General features: G+C 31.5%; 2 protein-coding genes and 1 long non-coding RNA gene across 7 annotated transcripts in view; 2 read left to right on the forward strand and 1 right to left on the reverse strand.

Moving 5' to 3' along the window:
• Positions 1-69: 69 nt before the first annotated feature.
• On the reverse strand, positions 70-10,064 carry LOC126847016 (uncharacterized). 4 transcript variants are annotated; one of them, XM_050586966.1, is made up of 11 exons: positions 9,776-10,064; positions 8,963-8,989; positions 6,597-6,623; positions 4,973-5,020; positions 4,679-4,708; positions 3,920-3,952; positions 3,091-3,156; positions 2,732-2,758; positions 1,491-1,574; positions 767-883; positions 70-712 (listed from the first exon to the last, which is right to left on the reverse strand). In XM_050586966.1, the coding sequence occupies exons 1-11, from the start codon at positions 9,915-9,917 to the stop codon at positions 540-542; spliced, it is 774 nt and encodes a 257-aa protein (XP_050442923.1). In that variant the 5' UTR covers positions 9,918-10,064; the 3' UTR covers positions 70-539. The 4 variants fall into 4 exon arrangements, with proteins under 4 accessions (XP_050442923.1, XP_050442921.1, XP_050442920.1 ...); XM_050586965.1 differs by adding an exon at positions 9,088-9,188 and having other exon boundaries at positions 214-883; positions 9,776-9,834; XM_050586963.1 differs by having other exon boundaries at positions 196-883; positions 9,776-10,054.
• On the forward strand, positions 7,118-8,983 carry LOC126847020 (uncharacterized). The gene is made up of 2 exons (XR_007686956.1): positions 7,118-7,551; positions 8,820-8,983. It is a non-coding gene; the product is annotated as an uncharacterized LOC126847020 (long non-coding RNA).
• Positions 10,065-19,703: 9,639 nt separating the features above from the next.
• Positions 19,704-23,450, forward strand: part of LOC126846103 (cell adhesion molecule Dscam2) — a 60,197-nt gene continuing 56,450 nt past the window's right edge. For both annotated transcript variants that reach the window (XM_050585245.1, XM_050585241.1), the window contains exons 1-3: positions 19,704-20,023; positions 20,123-20,261; positions 20,343-20,550. The gene's annotated coding sequence lies outside the window, so the exon portion shown is untranslated. The remainder of the gene's footprint in view (positions 20,024-20,122; positions 20,262-20,342; positions 20,551-23,450) is intronic.

Raw genomic sequence — 23,450 nt, forward strand, 5'->3', positions numbered from 1 at the left:
TCAATCATGCTAGGTGAAAACGTACATTATACACATAAGTATATATGTATATATAAAATATGATAAAGAAATATTGATTAAAAGTAACAGTGTTGCCACGTAAATACCAGTTACCATTTTAAAAACTTATGTTCGTAAGGTATTAACACATAAATGACTGTGTTATGTTTTCTTAAAATATATTTTACACTAGCCAAATTATAAACTTTAAAAGTATAAAAAAAACACATGCAGTAAATTTCTCCACTTTACAAAAAAAAAAAATTGAATCATTTATATGTTTTTGGAGGTTGCGGTATTTTGCAATCTGTTTTTAACAATAATTGAATTGGTACCCCTTGGATTCTCCTCTGCTGTGTTGGTTTTACGCTATTAAATGATATAATTTTACAAAGGTTTTATTGATTGTAATATTCTATAATTATGCTTAACATTTTATTACTTAATATATTTACCATATTGATGTTAAAACAGTTAGTAAATAAAACAATGATTTTAACTAAAATAGATGCACAATCAAAGGCAACAAGAAATTACATTTACTCGCCATCTGATTCTTCCTCTTCTATTGGCGGTACCTCGCATGACCAAGGTACGAGTCCCTGCGCACTCTCGTATAAAAAAGTTTCATAATATGGAATCATATTTGGTGTTACATATCTGTAGTCGTGTAGATAATCTTGATACAATTCTGACGGCGGCACTTCGGGTACTAATAAAATGTCATGTAATATAATATTTGCCGTCGGAGTTATATAACAAGTACCATCATTGGTTTCGTCACATTTTGTTTTATTTTTCGTCCGATAGTCAACTGTACGCTTGATTAACCCGATCAATTTACATTTATAACTTTCGCCGTTTATGCACATTTGAATGTGATCTGTAAAAATATATCGTAAATAAATATAAAAACCCAGTACAGCGGGGTCGGGTCATCATAGTGGGAACAGGGAGGTCACAGGTCTACAGGAATTATGATAACTGAAAGTGATAAGATCATATTTAAATAAACGGTTCGATACGAATCTGTGGATAATAATATTGACCGAAATTGATACATTACGGTCATAGTGTAATTTACCACTAAATTTAGGTTTTTGAAAATACAAATGATGTATGCTTTCGCTTGAATGTTTTTGTTGTTAGACACAAAGTTGGGCATTATTTAGATAATTTTCTAAATAATTTTTTTATTCGAATAAAACATTTTAGATTTAGTGGATTAAAACAATTACTCGAAGAAATCATCTTAGATTTGGTCGAATAAAGAGATTATTCGAATAAATTAGTTATTATTCGTTATTCGAATAAAAAATACCAAATCTGGTTAGACATTAGAGACGCGAACACTTAAATCCAATTTTTTTCATCTCTCATTTTTTTTGTTATCATACAAAGGTAATGTTAGATACCAAAGTTTGGGTTTAAGGACGTGAATACACATCTATATTTTAGTTCTAAACAACTAATATCACACAAATGCTTACTCATGTTTACTTCGAGAATTTGGCGGAAGGTCCTATTTAAAAGATTTCTTCTGATCAATACCTCTGTTTTATAGGAGGATATACCTATAATATTATACATAATATTTTGATAAATAATTGCATAAGTAATTTTATTTTAGTATAGAATTTATACTTTGTAAACTATAGACAAAAGTTTTCAGCTTTATCGATTGTCCATCATTAATAAGTCCCTTTCTTGACATAACTTTAGGGTCATACCATACACTACTACTAGATGTCTCTCGTGACAGGTACTCAATATTTTTGTCACAAACCCAATAGCCGTTGGGTTTGTCTACATTGTATGAACATTGTGAATCAATAAGAACCTACTTTACATACATAACTGGTTTGTCATTTTTTGATCCAGACGAAGTTGGCAATGTACTTTCGTTGGACTTCTATAAGGCCGTCGAATGAAAAAGTTACAGCGTTTGCAAATTACTTAGTAGAAAATTATACAGCAGAGTACTCAGCATTTCCACCGACCATTTGGGCCGAAAAAAATTCTAGCATACAACACGCCTGTGAATCATTGTTCCACAGTAAATGTAGAAGTTACTTCGATTCGACGCATCCTAATATATTTAAATTTATTTATATTTTAAAATATATTATACAGACTGTAACAAAAAGTTTAATTCGCAGCTCTTGCAAGCCAAAAATTATACCTAATCTTAGAATAAAAACTAAATTAACTTTATAAATCCCATAATAAAACAACTAGATAATAAAGAAATTTATTACTTGCTTTGAATACCAAAAAATTATATCCAATAGATATAAACATTCATAAGTTAAATTAAGTTTTTAAAAGTGTTAGTATCCATTTTTATTTTTAATCTATTTGATATATATATATATTTTGATTTTAAATCATATTGAATTGTATTTATTTACTTTTTCTTATACTATATAATTCTATTCTAGAATAATGTACAAACTACAATTTGGCATTATGCAGATTGCAAGTATGTATGTTAAACTATGAACACATAAATATAATTACGTTGTACTGTTTACCTGACTTATAAGGGATCGCTGGAAGGGAATTCGGATAACCTTGGGAGGCAACTCTGAAATAGAAAAATATCGACTAGGTACCTGGCACGGGAGACGACTAGTATGAACCATGCAACTCATATATTTTGATTTTTAATTCTTATTTTTTGCAAACAATTCGGATGCGCCAATTACAAAATATATTATGTTACACATACCATCAAGCCTGATTTCTTGGTCTGACCCTGTAATAAAAATAGTTAATTTGACATGTATGCATAAATCCAATCAAACATTTACGAGTATGGTCTTTATATGTATATTAAATAATTGAACTATTATTTCAAATCAAAATCATTAAAAAATGTGTTAGTAGTAGTAAGACATATAATAAGCTTGCCATTTTTTAAGTTATAGCAACTAAAAAAAAAAAAAAGGAAGTATTTTAAGATTTAGAAAAAACAATGAGTTTTATAACTAAACAACATTTTACTGGAATAATTACATCGTGAAACGTACGGCTCTTAGACTTTTGACTCAGTTTTCTATTAGGCACAATAAATATGTAAACAATTACCTATGAATGCTTTTAATTTATTTTGAATTGCTTCCTCGTTTTTCATTATAGTACTATATACTTCATCTACAATAAAAACATAGTAATATTTAGTTTTTATTCAGTATAATATAATATTATACTGAATAAAATTATATTATTATTATTCAGTATAATATTATAGTATACTGAATCCAATGGATTAACTCACTTTTAAAACTTAATATTAACATGAGAAACATTTTACGGGTTACATACTTATTTTTATTATAAAAACTTAGCTAAAATAATCAATTAAGCAATAATAATTTAATGAAAAATTGACCGGTCACAGATAATCAGTTTTGTATCAGTTTTTTGCATTAAAATTGTAGTTTTAACTGGGTTCAAGACAATAATACACTCAACCTATCCTCTCGGTTTGTATTTATGATCTGTAAGAACTCGGCAAGTATTCATTTGAAACTAGTTTTCATTACCTACATAATTCTGGTGGACGGGTAGCCAAACATATGCATAAGTTGCATATACTACCTGACTTTCAAAGTTACCCCTTTTAAAAGTTTATAGTATTGTATTACTTTAAAAAAAAACATTAAAAACTATATTTTATCATTATAAGAATAAAGATTTTATATACTATTTACAACTATTTTTTGTTAGCTGAGTTATCATTTAATAAAAAAAAATGTATTCACCATGAAATTTTTAAAGTATAAGTTATTTTAAAGCGCTTAAAATAAGTAATACATCTTAAATCGCTGGAAGAGTTAACATCGAAAATGAATATGAGGTATAAATAAATTTAATTTATAAGGAACTATGGATTATTATTTTTCTTTTTAATTACCGTTTTCACTTATACCGGCCAACAACGATTCTTCTATAAAACAATCATAAGGTATTATTTTCGAAGGGTGCGCCATACATTTTAATTTTTAAAGCGCTTATAGGGCATTTTTTTAAAAATCTTAATAAATCAAGTACCTACGTCTTTTGTTTTAATATAATTCATTTACCGGTTGTACCATATTCAAAGTAGAACCGGTAAATGCCAAAATTGAACGAAAACAATGTACGGTAAATCCACATCTCGATTTTTAACATTTAAAATTACGGTTGGTTGTTTGGCGTCTTCTCAATATAATGAGTAATAATAAAATACTTAAAAATGTCAAACACATTACACACGTTTAAAGCATTAAAAAAAATAGTAAAAAAAAACTTGTTCTATTTATAAACACACAGACGCACTTGCTTCGCTGTAAGTAATTAAGTAATTCAATTTTCTAACTAAAAATAAAGTCTACTTAAAGCCTAACGGCTAAAATGATAAAACATGGAACATGCTTTAGCCTGCTGGCTCCTGAATTGTGATTATTTCTGACCTATTATCTCTTGGCAATTTATGATGATAGTATAGTCTTGATTCAATTATGTTCTGGTCAATTAAACAATAATCTTGTTGCTTAGTTATTGTGCTACTTTAGTATCGCAATAATTTAGTGTCGTTTTCGGGTTGAGGGCCAAGGCTAAAGCATGTTCCATGCTAAAACAGACCTTACGAAAAACAATATTATCTGATGGTAAAAAATATATTATGGTTTACCTGGCGGATAAAGGAGATCAATAATTCTATCTGAAATGAAATGGAAAAAATTTGTTTGTTAAAAAATTATAGTGCATGGGTTGCGTGGACGTTTAATGAATCAATAGAATTTAAACGGTACCTTAAAAAAGTAAATACAATTTATTGAACCATTACATTTATTATTATTATTGTAAGCATCAATTTAAACATAACACAAAAATATTTGCTTACTAATAACAAATCGATACCCTACGGCCTACACAAATTATAAAGACGATTTAATTAAAAAAAACAACATATTAATGTACCTACCATATTCGATTCTGTCTAATACATATGTTATCAGCGTGTATTTTTGTTCTGAAATCATAGTAGGTATAAAAAAAACAACTATGAATGATTTCGTTAAATACACAATAGTTACCTATTCAAAATAGATAAAAACATTAGGGAAATAAGCATAGCGCAATAAATAATAGTGGTTAATAATAGCTTAGTGCGGTTCTTTTAACGCCCTTCACTAGTTTTATCGTAAAACATTTGCAATTTTATAGTTCTTCTTTTTAAAAAAAAATTTTTTATGCTATATTACAACAATATATTACAGTATTTCAATTTTTATCTCATTAAGTATTTTCTAGAGATTTACGAACTTATGAAATTTAAATGGTTACATACAAATATAATTATATTTCAAGGTTAAAAATAATATGCTGAAAATGTTGACTGGTCGATAAACAGTTTTAAACAAATAATTTTAAAATCATTAAATTTTAGAATTTAGGACTGGAGATAGAGTACAGTTAAGTATTGTGCACAGATAAAAATAACTCTACACTCCACCCTTCCCCCGTCCTAAATGTTAATTTTTAATAACTTTAAAACTGTTTATTCAAAACTAGTTATCGACCTGTCAACATTTTCAGAAAATTGTTCTTGATTTGAACATTTAATCTATTATACAATTTAAATTCCAAGGGTTGATAAAGCTCTAGAGAATACTAAAAAAGGTAAACATTTGATCTTGTCTATCAATATAATTATTTTACATAAACAAAAATGTGTTCAATAACAAACAATTTTTTTTATTTGCAACCTGTATATATTTACAAGCTATTTCTTATTTACAATCTATAAATTTATGTGGTATATTTTTAGATTATTTAGTTATGGGCTGACTAATTTTTTTAAATATCTTTAATGTTAGCACGGGCAAATCGTTGAAGTCAATTGGTCCGTGAACAAAACCCCAGCGGAAAATTTTTGTATCACTCTAACAATATAAAAAACACCTATTGCTTATGTAGATTTTAGATTACTGCTTACTGACTATGGGTAACTAGTATTCAGTCTACCAGTATATCTAGATCACAGTATAGCTTTTTGCCATATGTAATCTCCTGTATTGTGATCTACGGTTATTTTATTTTAAAGTGTTATAATTTAATTACAATATTAACCAGTGTGCATAAGAAGTCTATTATCATTTATGTACAGCTGCCTGCTTCTACACGCTTACAATTCGGTGTACTTGATCGGTCCAGCACTTAATTTGATGTCAGAATGTTTGGAACTTTTTCTGAAGTAAGCAAGACGTTGCTGAATTATTTTCCAAACGAACGTCGAGATGTCGGCAGTCGCGGAAGACACAGAAAGAACAACCCACAAGGCGTGAAGAGGCAGCTATCATAGTTAAGAGGACGGACTATATTTTGTAAGTCAACATTATACAATAATTTCTGACAAATTTTTAATTTTAGAAAGACTGTTTCATGGATTTATTGTATGTCAATTGGTAAAACGACCACCTCTCTTTTGTTTTGTGGATTTGTGGAAAAAATCAATTTAGCCGCCTTTAGTACAACTTTTAATACTGTTTTTTGCCGAGCCCAGCAATTTATATTTATCTTTACGAATTTATTATACAAACACTCACCATCGCTTAAAAGCGAAATCATACTGGCTGAAAACAAAACGAATTTTTAATAATTAACAATATACAGCGAGAGCATGCTAGGATAGGAAAGATTATATCAGTCAGTAGGGATATCATGATTAAAAAATAATAAAACCTATTTCAAGAAAAACTTTTATAAAAAAAAAAACATTAGCAATAGTTATTTCGAAAATAATATTTGTGTTAATGTTAGTTAAAAAAAAACAAAGAGTGTAATACATTTTCGTAAAAAATAACCACGAGCAGTTTAATTAGAAATTAATATTGAAAAGTTACAGATTTAATTTTTGTTCAACAATTGTTCATTTAATTTGTTTGAATGAGAACTTGGATTTTAAGGGGGTAATTTGAGGAATATTTTCGGCTTTATGGACGATTAAGCTGAAGATTAAAAATCAATTAATATTTTAATGGTTATCTAGATATCCAAACCCAAATAATATAAAATTGTTCTTCATTTTTTTTTTTTTACATTTAGGCCCAGCGCACACGGCGCGACTAAGGTTGCAAATCAGTTGAGCGCGCAACTAGTTTACAACCAAAACAAAACTTCTGTCCGCACACGAGCAAGACTGTTTGCGGATCAGTTGGTATTTTCTATTCAAATAGTGCAGTTGTTTTTCCAGTTTTTGCTATGTCGAGTTCTGATTCAGATGAGGAAGACATCATTAATTATTACCAATACCGCAGGCTTCGCAGGGTACAGAGAGAGCATTGGGTCCACCCTTACTTAAGAGAAAATGTTTACTCTAGGCTGTTCATAGCAGCAAAAGAACTTTCCCAAACAGATAGAAAGTTCTTAGCTTTTTATAGAATGTCAAAAGAATCATACATGGAATTGTCAAGGATGGTTGGCCCTTTCATAGAGAAGATGGACACAAATATGAGGGAATGTGTTCCTGCAGGAGAAAGATTATTGATCACACACACTGAGGTAAGCTCGACTTCTATTTTATTCATTAACGTTTTTAAAATTACCAGATATTAAAAAAATTAGGCTACAAATGCTTTCAAACCTTAGTCGCAAAACAGTCGCGCCGCACAGTGTTTTCAATCGTATCGTAGCTGGCCAAAAATGGAATTTTACTATAATCTGATATTATTTTTAAGTATAAGTATCGTACAGTTCATAAGTTTTAGAAAGCTAAATCACCACTCGCTAACGTTTTATCGACTTTTATACTACACGTGTTACTGCATAACTATGTCACAAAAATGTAGGAATCGTTCATTTCTTCTTTGGAAATACTCATTGGACGTTGTGAGATTATTACTTTTGTTGACCGTACTGGAATTTTTTTTTTATTTTTCAAAAAACGGAGATCAATATAATTGATTAAAATCGTATTGACTAAATTTACGATTTTGATCGACGCGGTGCACATATTAGTATTATTTATGAAAGGGTAATTATTTATATTATGTAAAACGCAGTATTAAAACCTATGTTTCTTAAATCAAATAGCATGGCAAAAAAAAATTAGGGATTATTAGAGGTTGTTACTTAATATGGTCATGTTCTAAATTTTCTCCTCTATAAAATCGACTAAATTAGAAATGCCGCATCTCGCCGCTTTTTTGCTAATTTTTAATTACAATTTGCAATTAAACTCTTAATTGCAGAACACTTTAAATTTAAACAACTAATTTTAACTACATTTTAACAACTCGCTTTTTTTTTATCTTCGATGTTTCTTTTTTTTTATTGAATATAATAATAATAATATTTAGTTCAAATTATTATAACACTCACAGTAAAAATATTGCATTCTATGTATTATGTTAATATAATTTATTTACATTAACGTTCTCTAGTTTGTACAGTATTTATTTTCTATTCTATCGTGAATAATTAACTGTAATTTTGTTAATAAAATTAGTATGTTGGATTATTTTTATTCATATTAGTACAATTTTATATCATTAACGAATTTTGACCAGCTAAAATAGCAATTGAAAACACTGTGCGCCGTGTGCGCTGGGCCTTGCTGTACGTCTATTTTACATGTATGCATTTCATAATGTACGAACCCATGTTGTCTGATTAAATAAGCTAACCATTTACCATTCTGAATAATAATAATGAAAGATTAACACATTTCAATGCTCTTATTTTGCGTATTCGAGCCATGACCCTTGTCCGCGAGCATCGAATACCAATAATTTAATGTACATGTACAATATATTTTAACTATGTTATAGATGCTGAAAGAAGGGGAACTGAATAATGGTAGAAATAATAAGTGTAGTTCATTAAAAATTAAATAATTACATAATTAAACAGTGATGCAGTTATTTGATAACGTTACAAACTTTCCAAAAGTATAAAAAAAAAATGTACTCACATGTACGATAAATCTCGACACGGCAAGCTGGAATTGTGATATTACAAGTAATATTAATTGCAATTATTGAGCAACTTGATACACCAACGTAATATTGTATAAAAAGTAAATTATTAAATATATACCTTCACGCGTTTCACATTTTATATAATTTATAACCGTGCCAATAGTAAACACAAACAAACACAAGCCTTTTAGATTTGTGTTAGTCATATTCAATAAAAATCTAAAAAAAGAAAAAATTTCATGACATGGTAAAATTTGTAACACCATAAGCAGCGCTTGTATAAAGTAGGAATTACAAAATATGTAAGTTCTTGAATATTTTATTTCCTTTGACAGAAATTAGACAATATTTTTCTTTCTCGTTATTGTTATTACTTTACAAAAAAATATTATTACTCAATACATACATTGTATCATAGAAATTTGTTTTAAATATAATTAGATCTGATTGAACCGGTTAAGTAAGCCAAATTAACGAGACATTAATTAAAATTTCGTTCTGTGGCTAACTCGACGATCCGATTGAACTAGATACAGTGCATAAAAAATTAATTTAGATGTTCTACCCAGGCCGGGGTCGTTTCTAATTTTTCTATTATTGATAATAGAAAAATTAGAAGAATTAGAAGGATTTGAATCCGTGCAAAGCTTCATAAGTTAAAAAGCGGAATTTAAACACATATCAAATTATAAGACTTCCTAATCGATTCTACACAAGTAATGATTATTATATTTATTAACTAATAATTTTAGTCAATTATTTGTTCGCGATTATTTGTTTTTAGCTTAATTATTCATAGGCATTACCTTGTTCTCTCTTTCGTGTTGTTGGATTCCTATATACGTTATTGAAATACAAGTGTCGGTGTAGCCTTTTATAATAAAAAGACGGCAATGTGGCTTCTTCTGAACAAACATGACGTAGGTAGTAATTTATTTCTTTGAACATATCTTTTAGCAAAGTAAATAGGTAATTTATAACAATTGTACGATTTTCTTAATAATACAATTTAGTTTCGATGCAGAGCTAAATAAAATGATTACTCGGTAGACAGTATACTTTATCTACCTATGTTCTAGAAAAAACTTAATATACATTTTTCAATACTTGTTCGAGTACATTTGTCATTTTCAATATTATTAAAACGAACAGCGAGCCTTTATGCATTTTAAAAGTTGGAAAAAAACAATTAAATCTTCTCTACAATAATTAACAAATCCGTCAAACGACGAACCACTGACAATTGAACACTTTTTATTCCACTGCCCCAAGTATAACGAAGAACGACACATCTTAAGCCATCCCACAAACACGGTGAAAGCATTAGGTAAAACCAAAACTGATGCAATTTTTAATTATTACGACGCCACTAAACTTGCAAACATTTTCTAATCAGTTTATCCAAATGTAAATATGTACGTACACTTCTTAAAATCGTATTTATTATTAATATGTAAAACAAATATGTGTAATACAAACTATAATAATGTGTAAAACATTGTGGGCCAATGATCCTAGCTGTCAAAGCCATTATTCTTAATAAAACAATTTTTTTAAAAAAAATACTGTCTGCAGATGTATTGACACAAGTTTTTTTGTACCGAGCCCCGATAACTTGACAATAGTTTTTATCACTAAATGTGCGTTTAAGTTAAACAAAACAACTACTGTTACAACTTACAAAACATATAGACATCTACGTTTTTAATGTTTATTTAAAAAAAATAATATATATATATTTATATTATTATTTCACTCACGTAATAGAAAAGCTCAAATAGCAAACATAGATTTGTTAAATAAAAATATTTTATAATACGTTTTATTAATATTGTAGATATATCTTGGCAGGAAACCCAATATGTTTCAATAATAATTTCTAAATGTTGTGAACATATCATTTCCTGTAAAACTACCCTGCGGTGTAAGATAGATTCAAATTTGATTACGAATTTCGATGGATTGATAACAAAATTTCGTTTTAGTAAGCTACTTAGACAGACAATTACAACATGGTGAAACAAATGGATTTAAAGTTCCCTTGCAGATTGACACTTTAACAAGTACTTAAAATGTCATTATAATATAAGCGCAAAGGGCTGCAAAACAGTGACAAAACGTAAAAAGCATATATATCCGCAAATATTGTAAATAGAATGCTTAGAATAGCGTCTGGAGTCATAGAATAAATTAAATAAAGTTTAGAGTCTAACAACTAATAAATCAAAAGGTGGGTTTCAAAATACCAGACTCAATGTCCTTAATAGAAATACTAATGCTGATGCTAAAATTGCTTTATGTGCTAAAATTTGCACACCATCATTGCATATTAGGGTAACATCACATAGGGTTTGTGTTCTGTAAAAAGTGTATCGTTATTATGTATAAATGTCTATTATCTTCGAAAATAATTTCTTTCAGTAGTTAGATTTTCAGATTTCATTTATAATAATTTGGTTCAAACTCAAGTTGTACATAACACAAGGCTACACTACTCTAGGTCTACTTTTAGCCTAATTTCTGACCTTAAGTCCAATAACTACACATAAAAAAGCAAAATATGTGTATTGATAACTATGAGATATTGACGAGTTAATTTGTACTAACCAAAATATTTATTTATGATAATTATTAGTTGACCATGTACATGGGGAACCCAAAACAGCTTATAAAAGTGTATGTTAAAAACTGTACTAAAATGTTCTAAAGAATAAAGTTAAAAAAAAACAGAACTTTGGAAACATGTTGAACAATTTTATTTCTCTGAAAGTAAAATATTTTTAATTGTAATACATTTTAAACTAACGGCAATTGGAAAGCGGTATATTCTTTAACGGTCCATCTACTACCCAGTAGGCACTTAGAAGTACTAAAGTTCAACAGTAGACACCGATCAATCTACTGACGTAATAAGAAATCTATAAAAAAAATGTGAATTCTTCAACACCTTTTCAAAGCAACGCCTTTCCAACTTTATTCATTTGTTTTTTCGCTAAAGCGTGAGACTGTTAATATTTTTATTTTACAATTGAATACCTACTGGACGACACTTTCAAGTTCAAAATTATAAATAAGTGATGTTCTCGTTCCTAGAAAAGATTTCTAGGAATGTTTTAAGATTCCTATACATCCTATATTCCTATATCACCCCAGCAGATCGATCAGCAAGCAGAAACACAAATACGTCTAAATTCCTATACTGAATAAGTTGGACTGAGAAAGTAAATGCCTCTTCTCAATCAATAATAAAAACTATAAACTACCTATTTAACACTAATGAAAAACGTATAGTACTTTTAAATTACCTAGACACGATTAATAATGTAATTTGTACCAAAAACTCGATTTTACTGTTATACTAACAAACAATGCAATAATAATTATGAACAACACTTAAAAACAATTCGACATAAACGTTTTTATTTTAAGAATTACAACAAAACACTGTTATATTTGTTTTTAAATGGACAGAAACCAATTGGAATGAACAGGTGTGTATGTTACCAACGTAGCTTAATAAATATGTTACTGTATTTTTTAAATGTTATTTATTATCACCGACCTGTGACCATAGGCGGTACACGATATTACTTTTCTGAAGTTCTCATGTTATAGCCGTATAGTTTTTTAAGCACGGTTATGTAAACCATTGGCATCTTTCATGAATAAAAGTAGCTCCTTTCAAACTTATTGTTGAAAGTAATTTTTCAGAATTAACATCGAAGTGTTACATTTAAAGTTCTTAAATCGAATGGTACAGGTACACAGACAAAAAACATGAAAATATCATTAAACCTTTCTCCTACAAGAGGGTAGAATACTATTGTTATTTTCAACATCAATGCGTAGTTTTTGATTTTATCTTGATTGGTCTTTGGTCTTAATTTTGGTCTTTGGGTATCTTAAAAATATTTTCTTTATATTGTCGATAACTGTACAACTGATTGTCACATCGTCAACGAACAATTAGAAAACAGAGACGACCAACTATAATCATAATTATTTAAATACTCAAAAATATTTTGTTTTTCAGTTTATGTGCCAATTGCCATTTTCAATTTTTAGTTCTTATTTTAAAATGTTTACAAAATCCATACTTTCATCAAATTTTAAAAAATGTTAAAACAATCTGTAGTTGGGCAACTATTTTTACAGATGAATATTCAAAAACTCAAATAGAACGATAATAAACATAATATATTATATAATATAATTTATACTTTTATAGAATAAAATTTACCACGTACGCAGATTCGCATAGATAAATATAATTGTTTTTTCTTTAAATAATGTATTTGTTGATATAGCTTTTATAGAGTTATGCGCCTCATATTTTATTACATTTTTGAATTAATACAAATTTACTAAAAATGTTTACTGGTATTTAACAAGTTTTGAATTATTATTTTTTAAATATATTTTTAGTACAACATTTAGAAAGGATGGTGTGTTGGTATTAATTTTATAATATTTTATTCTATCTCAAACTTTACACACCTCTCGTTCCAACTTTTAATTGACAATTTGAATTGACTATTTGACACTAGTTATCGACCGTTCAACGTTTTCAGCTAATTGTTCTTAATTTAATAGGTCTATGAAATATATACGTTATCGTGTAGGATTTTAAAGTCGATAGAGCTCTGGGTAATACTAAGAAAAGTAAACATTTAGTTGTTTTATAATATTGTAAAATCACATAAGCATACTTTTTTCAAAAAGAAAAACTTCAAAATTTTTAACTATTCTTATGCGAAAATGAGTACATGGTAAATCCTATTCTATATAAGTATAAATTATTATATATGTTTATTTGAGTTGTTGAATATTCATCGGTAAAAATGGTTACCTATGTACAGATTGTTTAAATATTTTTTTTTAAATTAGACGAAAGTATGGATTTTGTAAACATTTGATTGAAAATGGCAATTGGCACATAAACTAAAAAACAAAATATTTTTGAGTATTGAAAGAGAGAGTGTGCTGAAGAAATGGGTGAACTCGTATGTCTATATGTATCAAATATATATATATATTATGAGAGGGAGCTGAAGAAGTGGGGGAACTCGTACTATATATCGTATACGAAGATCCGCACAAAAGAGAATCAAAGAAAGCCAGGCGTTACTGTATATCTATATATATCTGCGTTCGCTCGCTCGTTTTAACGGGTTAACTACCCATACGACGCGCCTAAAGAAGTTTAACTTCAAAAAAGATACGGCTGTATGAGAACTTCAGAAAAGTAATATTGTGTACTATGGTCACAGGTCGGTGATAATAAATAATATTTAAAAAATACGGTAACATAATATTAAGCTACTTTTTTTTCCTTATCATCAACGCTGGGAGATATTACGTTGGTTAGTTGGTAACACACACACCTGTTCATTCCAATTGGTTTCTGTCCATTTGAAAACAAATTTAACGGTGTTTTGTTGTAATTCTTAAAATAAAAACGTTTATGTCGATTTGTTTTCAGTGGCGGATCCAGGGGTTTTCCAAGGGGGGGGGGCGAATTTTCGTTTTTTGTAGGTATAGTAAAATTACCTTTTTTGATTTTTACTTTTTATTAATTGTCTACAAAATATATTACAATGTATTAATTATTTTTTAGTAATTAATCATTATTAATTCAGTTTAATTTTGACCCAATAAAATTTCATAGAAAATAGCTACAACAAGTTTGTTTAAATATCAAACACATACTTATAATTAAGTAAAGTACAATACTCAGATATTTATAATATAAAATCAATGCCTTTTTTTTTCTTTAGCAAATCTTTCAATAATATCATCTTCATTTAAGGCGAATTCGATACTGGCCGTTTTTTTCAGTCAAAACACATCATTTTTTGTCCATCGCACAGGCCGTACCAGTAGTCCGATAAGTAATTTGAAAACAAATTTGAATTCGCCATAAAGTTTACTTAGGATCGGTCAGGGTACTTTTTTCAATTTTTAATTTTAACCCATTTGAAATTTTAAAATTTTCTAAAAAGTACGCTGACCAATCCTAAGTAAACTTCATGGCGAATTCAAATCTGTTTCAGCGACGGAACAAAAAATGTACTATTATATTAACTAAAATGGCTTTTACTCATAGACGAAATGATTTAAATTGAAAATAATACCAAGAAGCTTATACAAATTAACAGGTAAATTAATTGACATAGTTGAAATTTATTACAACCACTTTTTTCTTGGGTCTAACCCATAGGCAGACTAAAAAAAATTTGTTTGGGGGGGGGGGCTAGCGAGAGCCCACTCAGTCACTCCCATAAATAAGTCCCTGTATTATTGCCATACATCCGGTTCCGGTCTCTAAGAAGGACTTCAAGCTGCAGCTCAACAACAGTGTTGGATCTCCAAGGTATTCTATAATTTCGTATACCGTGTTAAATAAAATAGTCGTCATCGCGACTTGGTTTTTAAAGCCATTGTGTCGATAAACTTATTTCGAGTAAGTACATAATATTTTAGCTTAAGTGTTTCGACACCAGGGCTTTTAACAGGCAATTGCCCCGAGTTCCCTAACATATTAAACAACAATATCCGTATTGACACAGTACATTTATTAGGTGATCATTAATTAAGTGTATTAGTATCACTAATAGGTTTTCACGAGAAAGGGCGTCAAATCAAGTGATACGACCAACGGCCACAGTCGTAAGTCAAACTGGATCGCTCGCTTCGGGGTTCCGGATGTCGTCACGACAGATCAGGGACGGCAGTTCGAGTCCGAGCTACCACCCGCAAGTCAACGGCTTGGTGGAACGTCTACACCGGACGCTCAAGGCGGCACTCACCGCATACGAGTCACCGCATTGGACACGACACCTGCCGATCGTTCTCCTCGCGCTGCGGAACACCGTCGAGCAGGACATCGGTGCGGCTCCGGCGGAGTTGGTTTACGGGACATCCCTCCGGCGGCTGCCCGGTGAACTGTTTCACTCGGCGCCGCCCGAACCGACGGCGCATGACCTCGTCGCCGCTCTAAGAGACTCAATGGCCCGACTTCGACCTATACAGGGAACAGATCATAACTCGGGCAAGCGCATCTTCGTGCCCACTCAGCTCGAAAACGTCAGCCACGTTTTCGTCCGGGTCGGCGCACACCGCGCGCCACTTCAACCCCGTTACGAAGGGCCGTACGCCGTGCTCGAACGTCGTCCCAAGGATTTCAAGCTGCAGCTCGGCAACCGGACGTCCTGGATCTCCGTGGACCGACTTAAGCCGGCTTTCATCTTACGCGACGATCCACTCACCGACCACTCTTATGCGATGCGATCGATCAATCGCACCTTCCGACACCAAAAACAAACGGGTATGTTTTTTCTTCTTTGCCGGGGGGGGAGTAATGTGGCGGTAGACCACCACATAATTTCTCCCCGGTGTCGGCAGGCCCCGTGAAGACGTTTGGTCAGGCGCGACATGTCGCTTTCCTGTCTCAGTTTATCCACGACATCGAACACGTCAGCGGCGAGAGTAACGTGGTGCCCGACGCCCTTTCACGCCTCGAGTTGGCAACTCTCGAAGACGGCCTGCCGGATCTCAATCAGTGGGCAGTCGACCAAGCGAACGACAGGGAACTCAGGGACATCATTTCCGGCGTCACAAAAACCTCACTAGACCTCGAAGCGCGCCAGACAGCGAACGGCCCCGTCTACTTCGACGTAGCATATAAAATGAGAAATGAGAAAATGAGAAATGTTTCCGGGACGGGCGACTCGCGTGTCACGCTCGTGGAACCCGCGGAAGTCACTGCACAGGTGACTGTTCGTTTGTCGGTCAACGTTTGTCGGTTATTTCGGCCTCCTTGTCGCACGTCGACAAGGAGGCCGAAATAACGAAGAAAATCGGCCCCGATGATGGCGCGCGAAACGTCGGCCATCTCGAACGTCCAGGTGAACGTTCGCGAGAGGCCGAGGTCGAGGTTGAGCGTCTTGGGCCCAAAGGTTTTCGTATGCGTTCCGTTGGCAGCTGTGAGGCGGACGTCGGATGGTTGTCGTGAGCTGCGGTCGTGGGGCATGACCGAAATCTCGGCGCCCGTGTCGATAAGAAACAGCCTGCCGGAGCGGAGGCCGTTCACGTGTACCCGCGTATTTTTACTCACGGCATGCAGGGCGGGAGGCCTGTCCGCGACGCCTAGTTTTCCGCCGGCGCGGAGGTACTGTGGTCCCGCCTGAACCCACACGGCGCTCGGCAGTTCACCGCCTCCGAACCAAACCGTCGATGGAATATGCAGGGTGGTACAGGTTCCCCTGTGCCGTACTCTTGCACCACGACTGGAAATCCACACGGCTGCAAGCAGTACACCGCGGCCGCGCCGAATCGCCTGTGGTACGTACACGGTGGCTCCGGCTGTCCTGCCTCAACTGGCCTATAGCCGCACGGAGGACGACATCTTTGCGCCGCCGACCCGTACCTGTCGTGGTAGAAACACGCTCGCAAGCCGGTTCGCGCCCGACGGTTGTTCGGCAACGGTCCGTCTGCCTCAAATGGCCTAAAGCCGCACGGAAGACGACATCTTTGCGCCGCCGACCCGTACCTGTCGTGGTAGAAACACGCTCGCAAGCCGGTTCGCGCCCGACGGTTGTGCGGCAACGGTCTGTGTGCGTCGCCAGGGTGGAGTACCGGAGCACGTTCTACCGGTGCCGTGTCCCACCATATTTGCTTCGCCTTGAACACGAGAACGATTTTTATTTAAACTAATAATTGTTGTGCTGACACGGACAAAACAGCGAGCCCTGGTCGGTGGAAAGCGACGGACACCGGTGTTGGTGCCCGCGGATCCGAGCCGAAGGTGTGTCATTGAACGTGTCATCAAACAATATGTATGCTCATACGTACCTTGTAGAGCAGATAACCGCCGCCAGCTGCCGTTAGAACGGCGCCGCCGGCCCACAGAATCTTTTCCATACAACGCATAATACCTACACGAATATTTCGAACGCAAAAACTATATTTCCAACGGAGTGGACAAAAATGTTGTTTACTCGTGAAAAGCTAAAAAACAACTGAACTCTAAGACGGTTGTTATCGCCGCCGTTTCAATATAGTAGCACAAATTTCAGCCAGCAACCAATGTACTCACGCGGTAAGCACAGTAGTGGTCGTATATTCAATTCAATTGAATTCTAGTTAAATTAAGAACAAAAAACATTAAAAATCAGTGTATATTTTCATTCAGTTGTTCAAAGATGCGTTTTACAAATTATATTCGTATAATATTGTTTTGTTAGATAGATAATTTGGTAAATTAAACGATCACAATGTATACAATATTATATTTTTGCATTTTTCTCTTAGTAAGTTGATTTTTGTTTGCATGAAAAAATTAGAATTTTACGGATAAATTAATTATATAAGTAGGTAGGTACATAAAAAACGGGAAATACCCTATCACATATGTAAAAAAAAAAACAAGTAGAAGTTAGTATGCGGTCTAACCGTAACATGTGCGAAATGTTTAAAGAAGTGTGCAAATAAAGGCGAAGATGTTGTGTGTTGCATACCTTATTTTTGTAAGGATAATAACATATTAACTTTGACGAGGAGCTGATATGGTATTGTAATTATTACAATGATTTTTTTATTTTTCTGCCTAAACCCACGACGTCTCTTAAATAGCTGAACCGTTGGAAAAACCCCCAAAAAGGGGAAACCCTATAACTTTGAGCGTTATCAATTTCCTGGCTGCCACACGTGAGCGAATCAACAGTCGACAGGTAATGGAAATATTTTCTTGTTTTTGTTTTTTATGATAATATTATATGGGTAACTATGTCAATACATTTTTATACACCCTAGTACTAAATATGTATTTTTAAGCACACGAGTGTCATTAGATTCAATGCTTTTATGGATATTTGTGCACAGGAAACGTGTCGACATAGAGTGAATGTGAAAATATTACCTAACCTTAGTGCATTGGTTTTGAAGTGTACAAGTTTTCCAATTTTTATTAAACAATACTGAACGCACAACATGCGCGAATAATAATCGTGCGTTTTATAAAAATATATTGTATAAGTTGGTACCACTGTTCCTTTCGAACGGCTCTGTGAGATGTAACTTTTTTTACATTCAAACGCGTTTCAAATTTTCCATAATAGTTTATAATGTTGTTCATATTTTTTCAAGTTATAACAGTTATTATTATGATGTCTTAATTCAAAAAGATTCTATCCAGTCTTTTTCAGAGAAGTGATTTTGTACAATACGATTCCATAAACATGGTGTAAACATAAAATGTCTATAAGTAAGTGAAATAATTATGTTTTTCTTGTCAAACGAGATATTCCAATTTTTTTTTTTACCATATAATTGTTGCCGCAGCGGGGTCACAATTCTTTAGGAATTATGATAACTAAGAAAATCACTTTGAAATAATCGTTTCTATGCGAATCTGCGTACATGAAGCCTGTTAAATATAAGTATTCTTGGTTTTACTGTACCTATACCGTTATGTTTATGAAATCTAAATGTAACACTAATGTAAAATGTAAAAACAATTTTTCACAATAAGTTTAAATGGAGCAACTTTCAGTAAATGAATATTGTGTACCGCCTATGGTCACAGGTCGGTGGTAATAAAAATAATAAATAAAATACAGTAACGTACACGACTTTTTGCGCCGTGTGGGAAGTCAGCACTGATTAGACACCGTTACTATCGATATGACACTTTTCCTTATCATTTGTAGCTGGGAGATAATAATATTATAATAATAATTAATATGCTGATTCATTGCAATTTATCGTTTATGTTTATTTAAAATGATATTTAAACGCTAACAGTGTGTTGTTGTAATTCTAAAAACAAAAACGTCTTAGTGTTCGTTTATGTAGAATATTGTTTTATTCGTGTTGTTAGTAATTATTGCATTATTTATTAGTATAGCAGTAAAAACCGCGATTGTTGCACAAACGAACGGCATTATACCTAACCTAGTGTTTTTCTTTTGTGTTAAATAGTTTTTAATTTCGATCGAAAAGACGCATATTTTACTGTCTCAGTAATAGTACCATTTAAGTATAGCAATTTAAAGGTATTTTTTTGTTCCTGCGTACCAATCGATCTACTGATGCGATCAGAAATCGGATTCCAATTGCTTTAAGTTTGAAAGCAAATTATATTTTACTTTTAGACAAACAAATTGTTCGAGCAATGTTCGATGGTGGCTTTAAAGAAAACAAAGAAAATAGTATTCATATCAAAGACATCGAGTCTGATATTTTGAAGTCTAAAATAATTTTGAGATGGATATCCATGAAAATAATATTGAAGTAATACATACAAAACAGTTACCAAGTTTTTAGCCATAAACATATTCAATGTAATAATTTAAAATTTTATTTGTATTGTAGGAACTAGTGAGAGCTTCTGATTTCCTTCAATTTAACCATGCCAAGGATTTATTATGCAACTCTCATAAATTTATACAATTAGTGACATTTATGTTATTTTTAATATAATCGTCCATAAATTTCACTAATTGTATTAATATTTTGATGAATCTACATCAGAAAAAAAGCTGTACACTTATTGTTTCTAGTATTGTTTGGAACATTTTAGGTAAGTTATCCTACATACATCTATATCAATATTATGTAAATGTTTTATCCATAGAACAATTATGGAAACTGAATCACAAATAAAAGAAATATATGAATTTAATTTTGCTGACATTGTTGAGATCATAAAAAACAATCAAATGCTAGTTGAATGTGAAGAAAAGGAATTTTTGCCAAAATATACAATTTAATTTGATTACTATTTAATAAAATTTAATTGCATTTAACACTTATTAACACACCAACAAAAAACATCATATCTTACTATTCTAAAATTTAAGCAAAAAAATCTGAAAAGTAGAAAAAATCGTGGTATAAGATTTTTTTTGTTGGTGGTTTAGATAAATTGTATTTTAGTTTTAGTTTTGAAGAATAATTAAAGTTAATGTTAGCCAAACATATAGTATAAATTTATGTCAGGATAGTCATCAATGAAACTAATATTGTTTGTGAGAAAATCCATTGGGAATTAGGACAGAAATTGCCATAAATCAATAGCCAAGCCAATAACTCACAATTCTCTCAAGGTTTTCTTGTTGGTCCAACGAGTTAGACATTTATTCAAGTGTGTTAGATGCCTCGGACTACATCCTAGCGTACTTAGTTAATTTTGACTAAAATACAACTTACACACTTATTTACAGTTGTTACAGATATATACATAATTAATGCTATTTATTTATGTTTAGTCACACAGTGTTTCAATCAGATGTCATGAAATCTTAAGTTAAGCCTAATTAATCTAATATTAATTAATTAAATTAAACCCAAGGTTTTTAGTCGTGCCCAACAGCACTCGCGTACTGTGTATCCTATTCATCCAAACGAAATTATTCAACAACCCAATAAGCTAATGAGTAATAACCATAACTAAAGTACAAAAAAAAAAATATATATATATATAATACAAGTAAATGTTTTATATTTAATGCAATTGATTTTTTTATTCTATAAAGTTTGGTGGATATTGATGTTATGCACTATTTAAGTAGTGTAGAGTGCTATAATCTACGAGAAAACTGTTGGAAACATTGTAATCCTATGCCAATAAATGCTGGTTATTTTATGAACATAGCAAGAAGAGAAAACGCTTTTTTATTTTTTTAGCGGTACATCAGTGAAGTGCATTTATAAATTGAAGTTAAAAGACTTTAAACGGGATACAAGCTGCCTGATATGATCAACGCAAAAGTGTTTGCAAATAAGTTAATAATAATGTTTTAGAAATATTATCCAAACTTACAATATTATATTAGTTTTATCGTGTTCGGATCTATCGTTGTTATTGGTTATCCGAAGGTGATAAAAATAATAGTACAAACTTTAAAAGATTTAACTCGTGCATATTATGATATATCCATAACACGTTGTTTTGAAGTGCAGATGCCGTTACCATTGAAAACGATTTATTCGTTGTGGGGATAAAGAACTTCTCGTGGTACGAAAAGGATATTGTTTTTACGTGACGGAGTCTTTTGCGAAAGATATATTGCTTAAGAACACAAATGGCGAGTGATTAATTCATCAAGTATACCAACCAATAATGATCACATAATTTGTCTCAATGATAAAATATTGAAAACATTTAATATTGATGTCAGATGTGTAAACATTTAAATATAATTGTATTATGAAATTAAAAAATTTAATTAAATAACATAATTTAGAGAAGACTAATTTGAAGTTAAAGAGTGTGCAATGTTGTTATATGTATAATAAACATCCAATACACAAATTATTTTTTTAAATTTATTACTTCATGATTTAAGTAAAAAAATTTAATTTTTCAACAAATTTAAAGTATTTGTCAATTTATATACTCTTTTTGCCATTGAAGAATACTAGGCCAAATGTACATTGCTAAAAGAATGTAACTAAATATATATAATGTATTTCAACATTTATATTATTATTAATTTTGGCGTAAGTGTGTTATTCTTATATTTTTTAATTTGTATTAGATATAAACAATCTATACATAAATCTGTACATCAAGCTTATAAGATAAGAGAATATAATTGACATACAGGCTTGTTAAGAAGTCACCCATTAGCAACAACCATGAGTTTATATTTAAAATGAGTAGTTCAAAATCTTCCTTAAGTCATCTTTTTACTGTTTTATGAAATATTTTTTATTTAAAATATTCAAAAGTTATGGACCTCAACCAAAATTGTATCTAAACACTAAACAGTGTCAAATATATATTAACTTATTAAGATATTTGTGTTATCCACGCTATATTTAGTAATGGATTTTAGAACTTTGTTTGAACTCTATTGGCTACATTCGTTTAAACTTCTTAAAATTAAGTAACTACTACAATAAGTACGTAGTTTCTTCGGATAATTTTATGTTGTACCACAGCACAAGTGACAACCGGAACAAAACAATTATATTTATAGTGGGTAGTTTAGTATCACTTATGCTCAACTAAAATATATGTTTAGAAGATATTTGAGAAAATATAATATCGACCACATTTTATGTGGTTTCTGTCCAACAAATGAAGTAAATTCTTAAGACCACAAAATGGTGGGTGTTATGTATGTATTTTTTTTACCAAAATGTCTGGACTATCTATGTTTATATGGTTATACCATTGGTTGTTACATAAAATGTTTTTGTTTGTCCAAAAGTTGTTTAAATAATATTCATTAACCAATTTTTAAAACTTATAGTTTCGGTTATTATTTTTTGTATTAGTTATTTTAGGATGAAACGAATAGGTTAACTAAAATCATTCAGACCCTGCCACTAATTTATTACTCTATCCTTTTATTTTTTTTTTAACCGTTATTAGGTTAAACTACCACTCACTTAGATTCCAATCCCAAGTCTATTAAGTATATATTTGTGGAAGTGTGCACCCTTGAAAATGAAAAACAGCACCTCGGGCAA

This window comes from Adelges cooleyi, unplaced genomic scaffold (assembly GCF_023614345.1).
Source record: "Adelges cooleyi isolate 19-005CV unplaced genomic scaffold, UGA_ACOO_1.1 ACOO_flye_CR_arks_rails_tigmint_CR_PRNA_9, whole genome shotgun sequence".
NCBI classification, from domain to species: domain Eukaryota; kingdom Metazoa; phylum Arthropoda; class Insecta; order Hemiptera; family Adelgidae; genus Adelges; species Adelges cooleyi.

Bases quoted from the DNA above. Each gene is read 5' to 3' on its own strand.
- LOC126847016 (XM_050586963.1), bottom strand. From the start codon at position 9,917: ATGTTCAAAGAAATAAATTACTACCTACGTCATGTTTGTTCAGAAGAA. The intron at 1,575-2,731 runs GTATGTGTAACA...ATAATATTATAG, and splicing joins CCAAGAAATCAGGCTTGATG to GTATATCCTCCTATAAAACA. The intron at 884-1,490 runs GTAAGCATTTGT...ATATTTTTACAG, and splicing joins AATTCTCGAAGTAAACATGA to ATCACATTCAAATGTGCATA.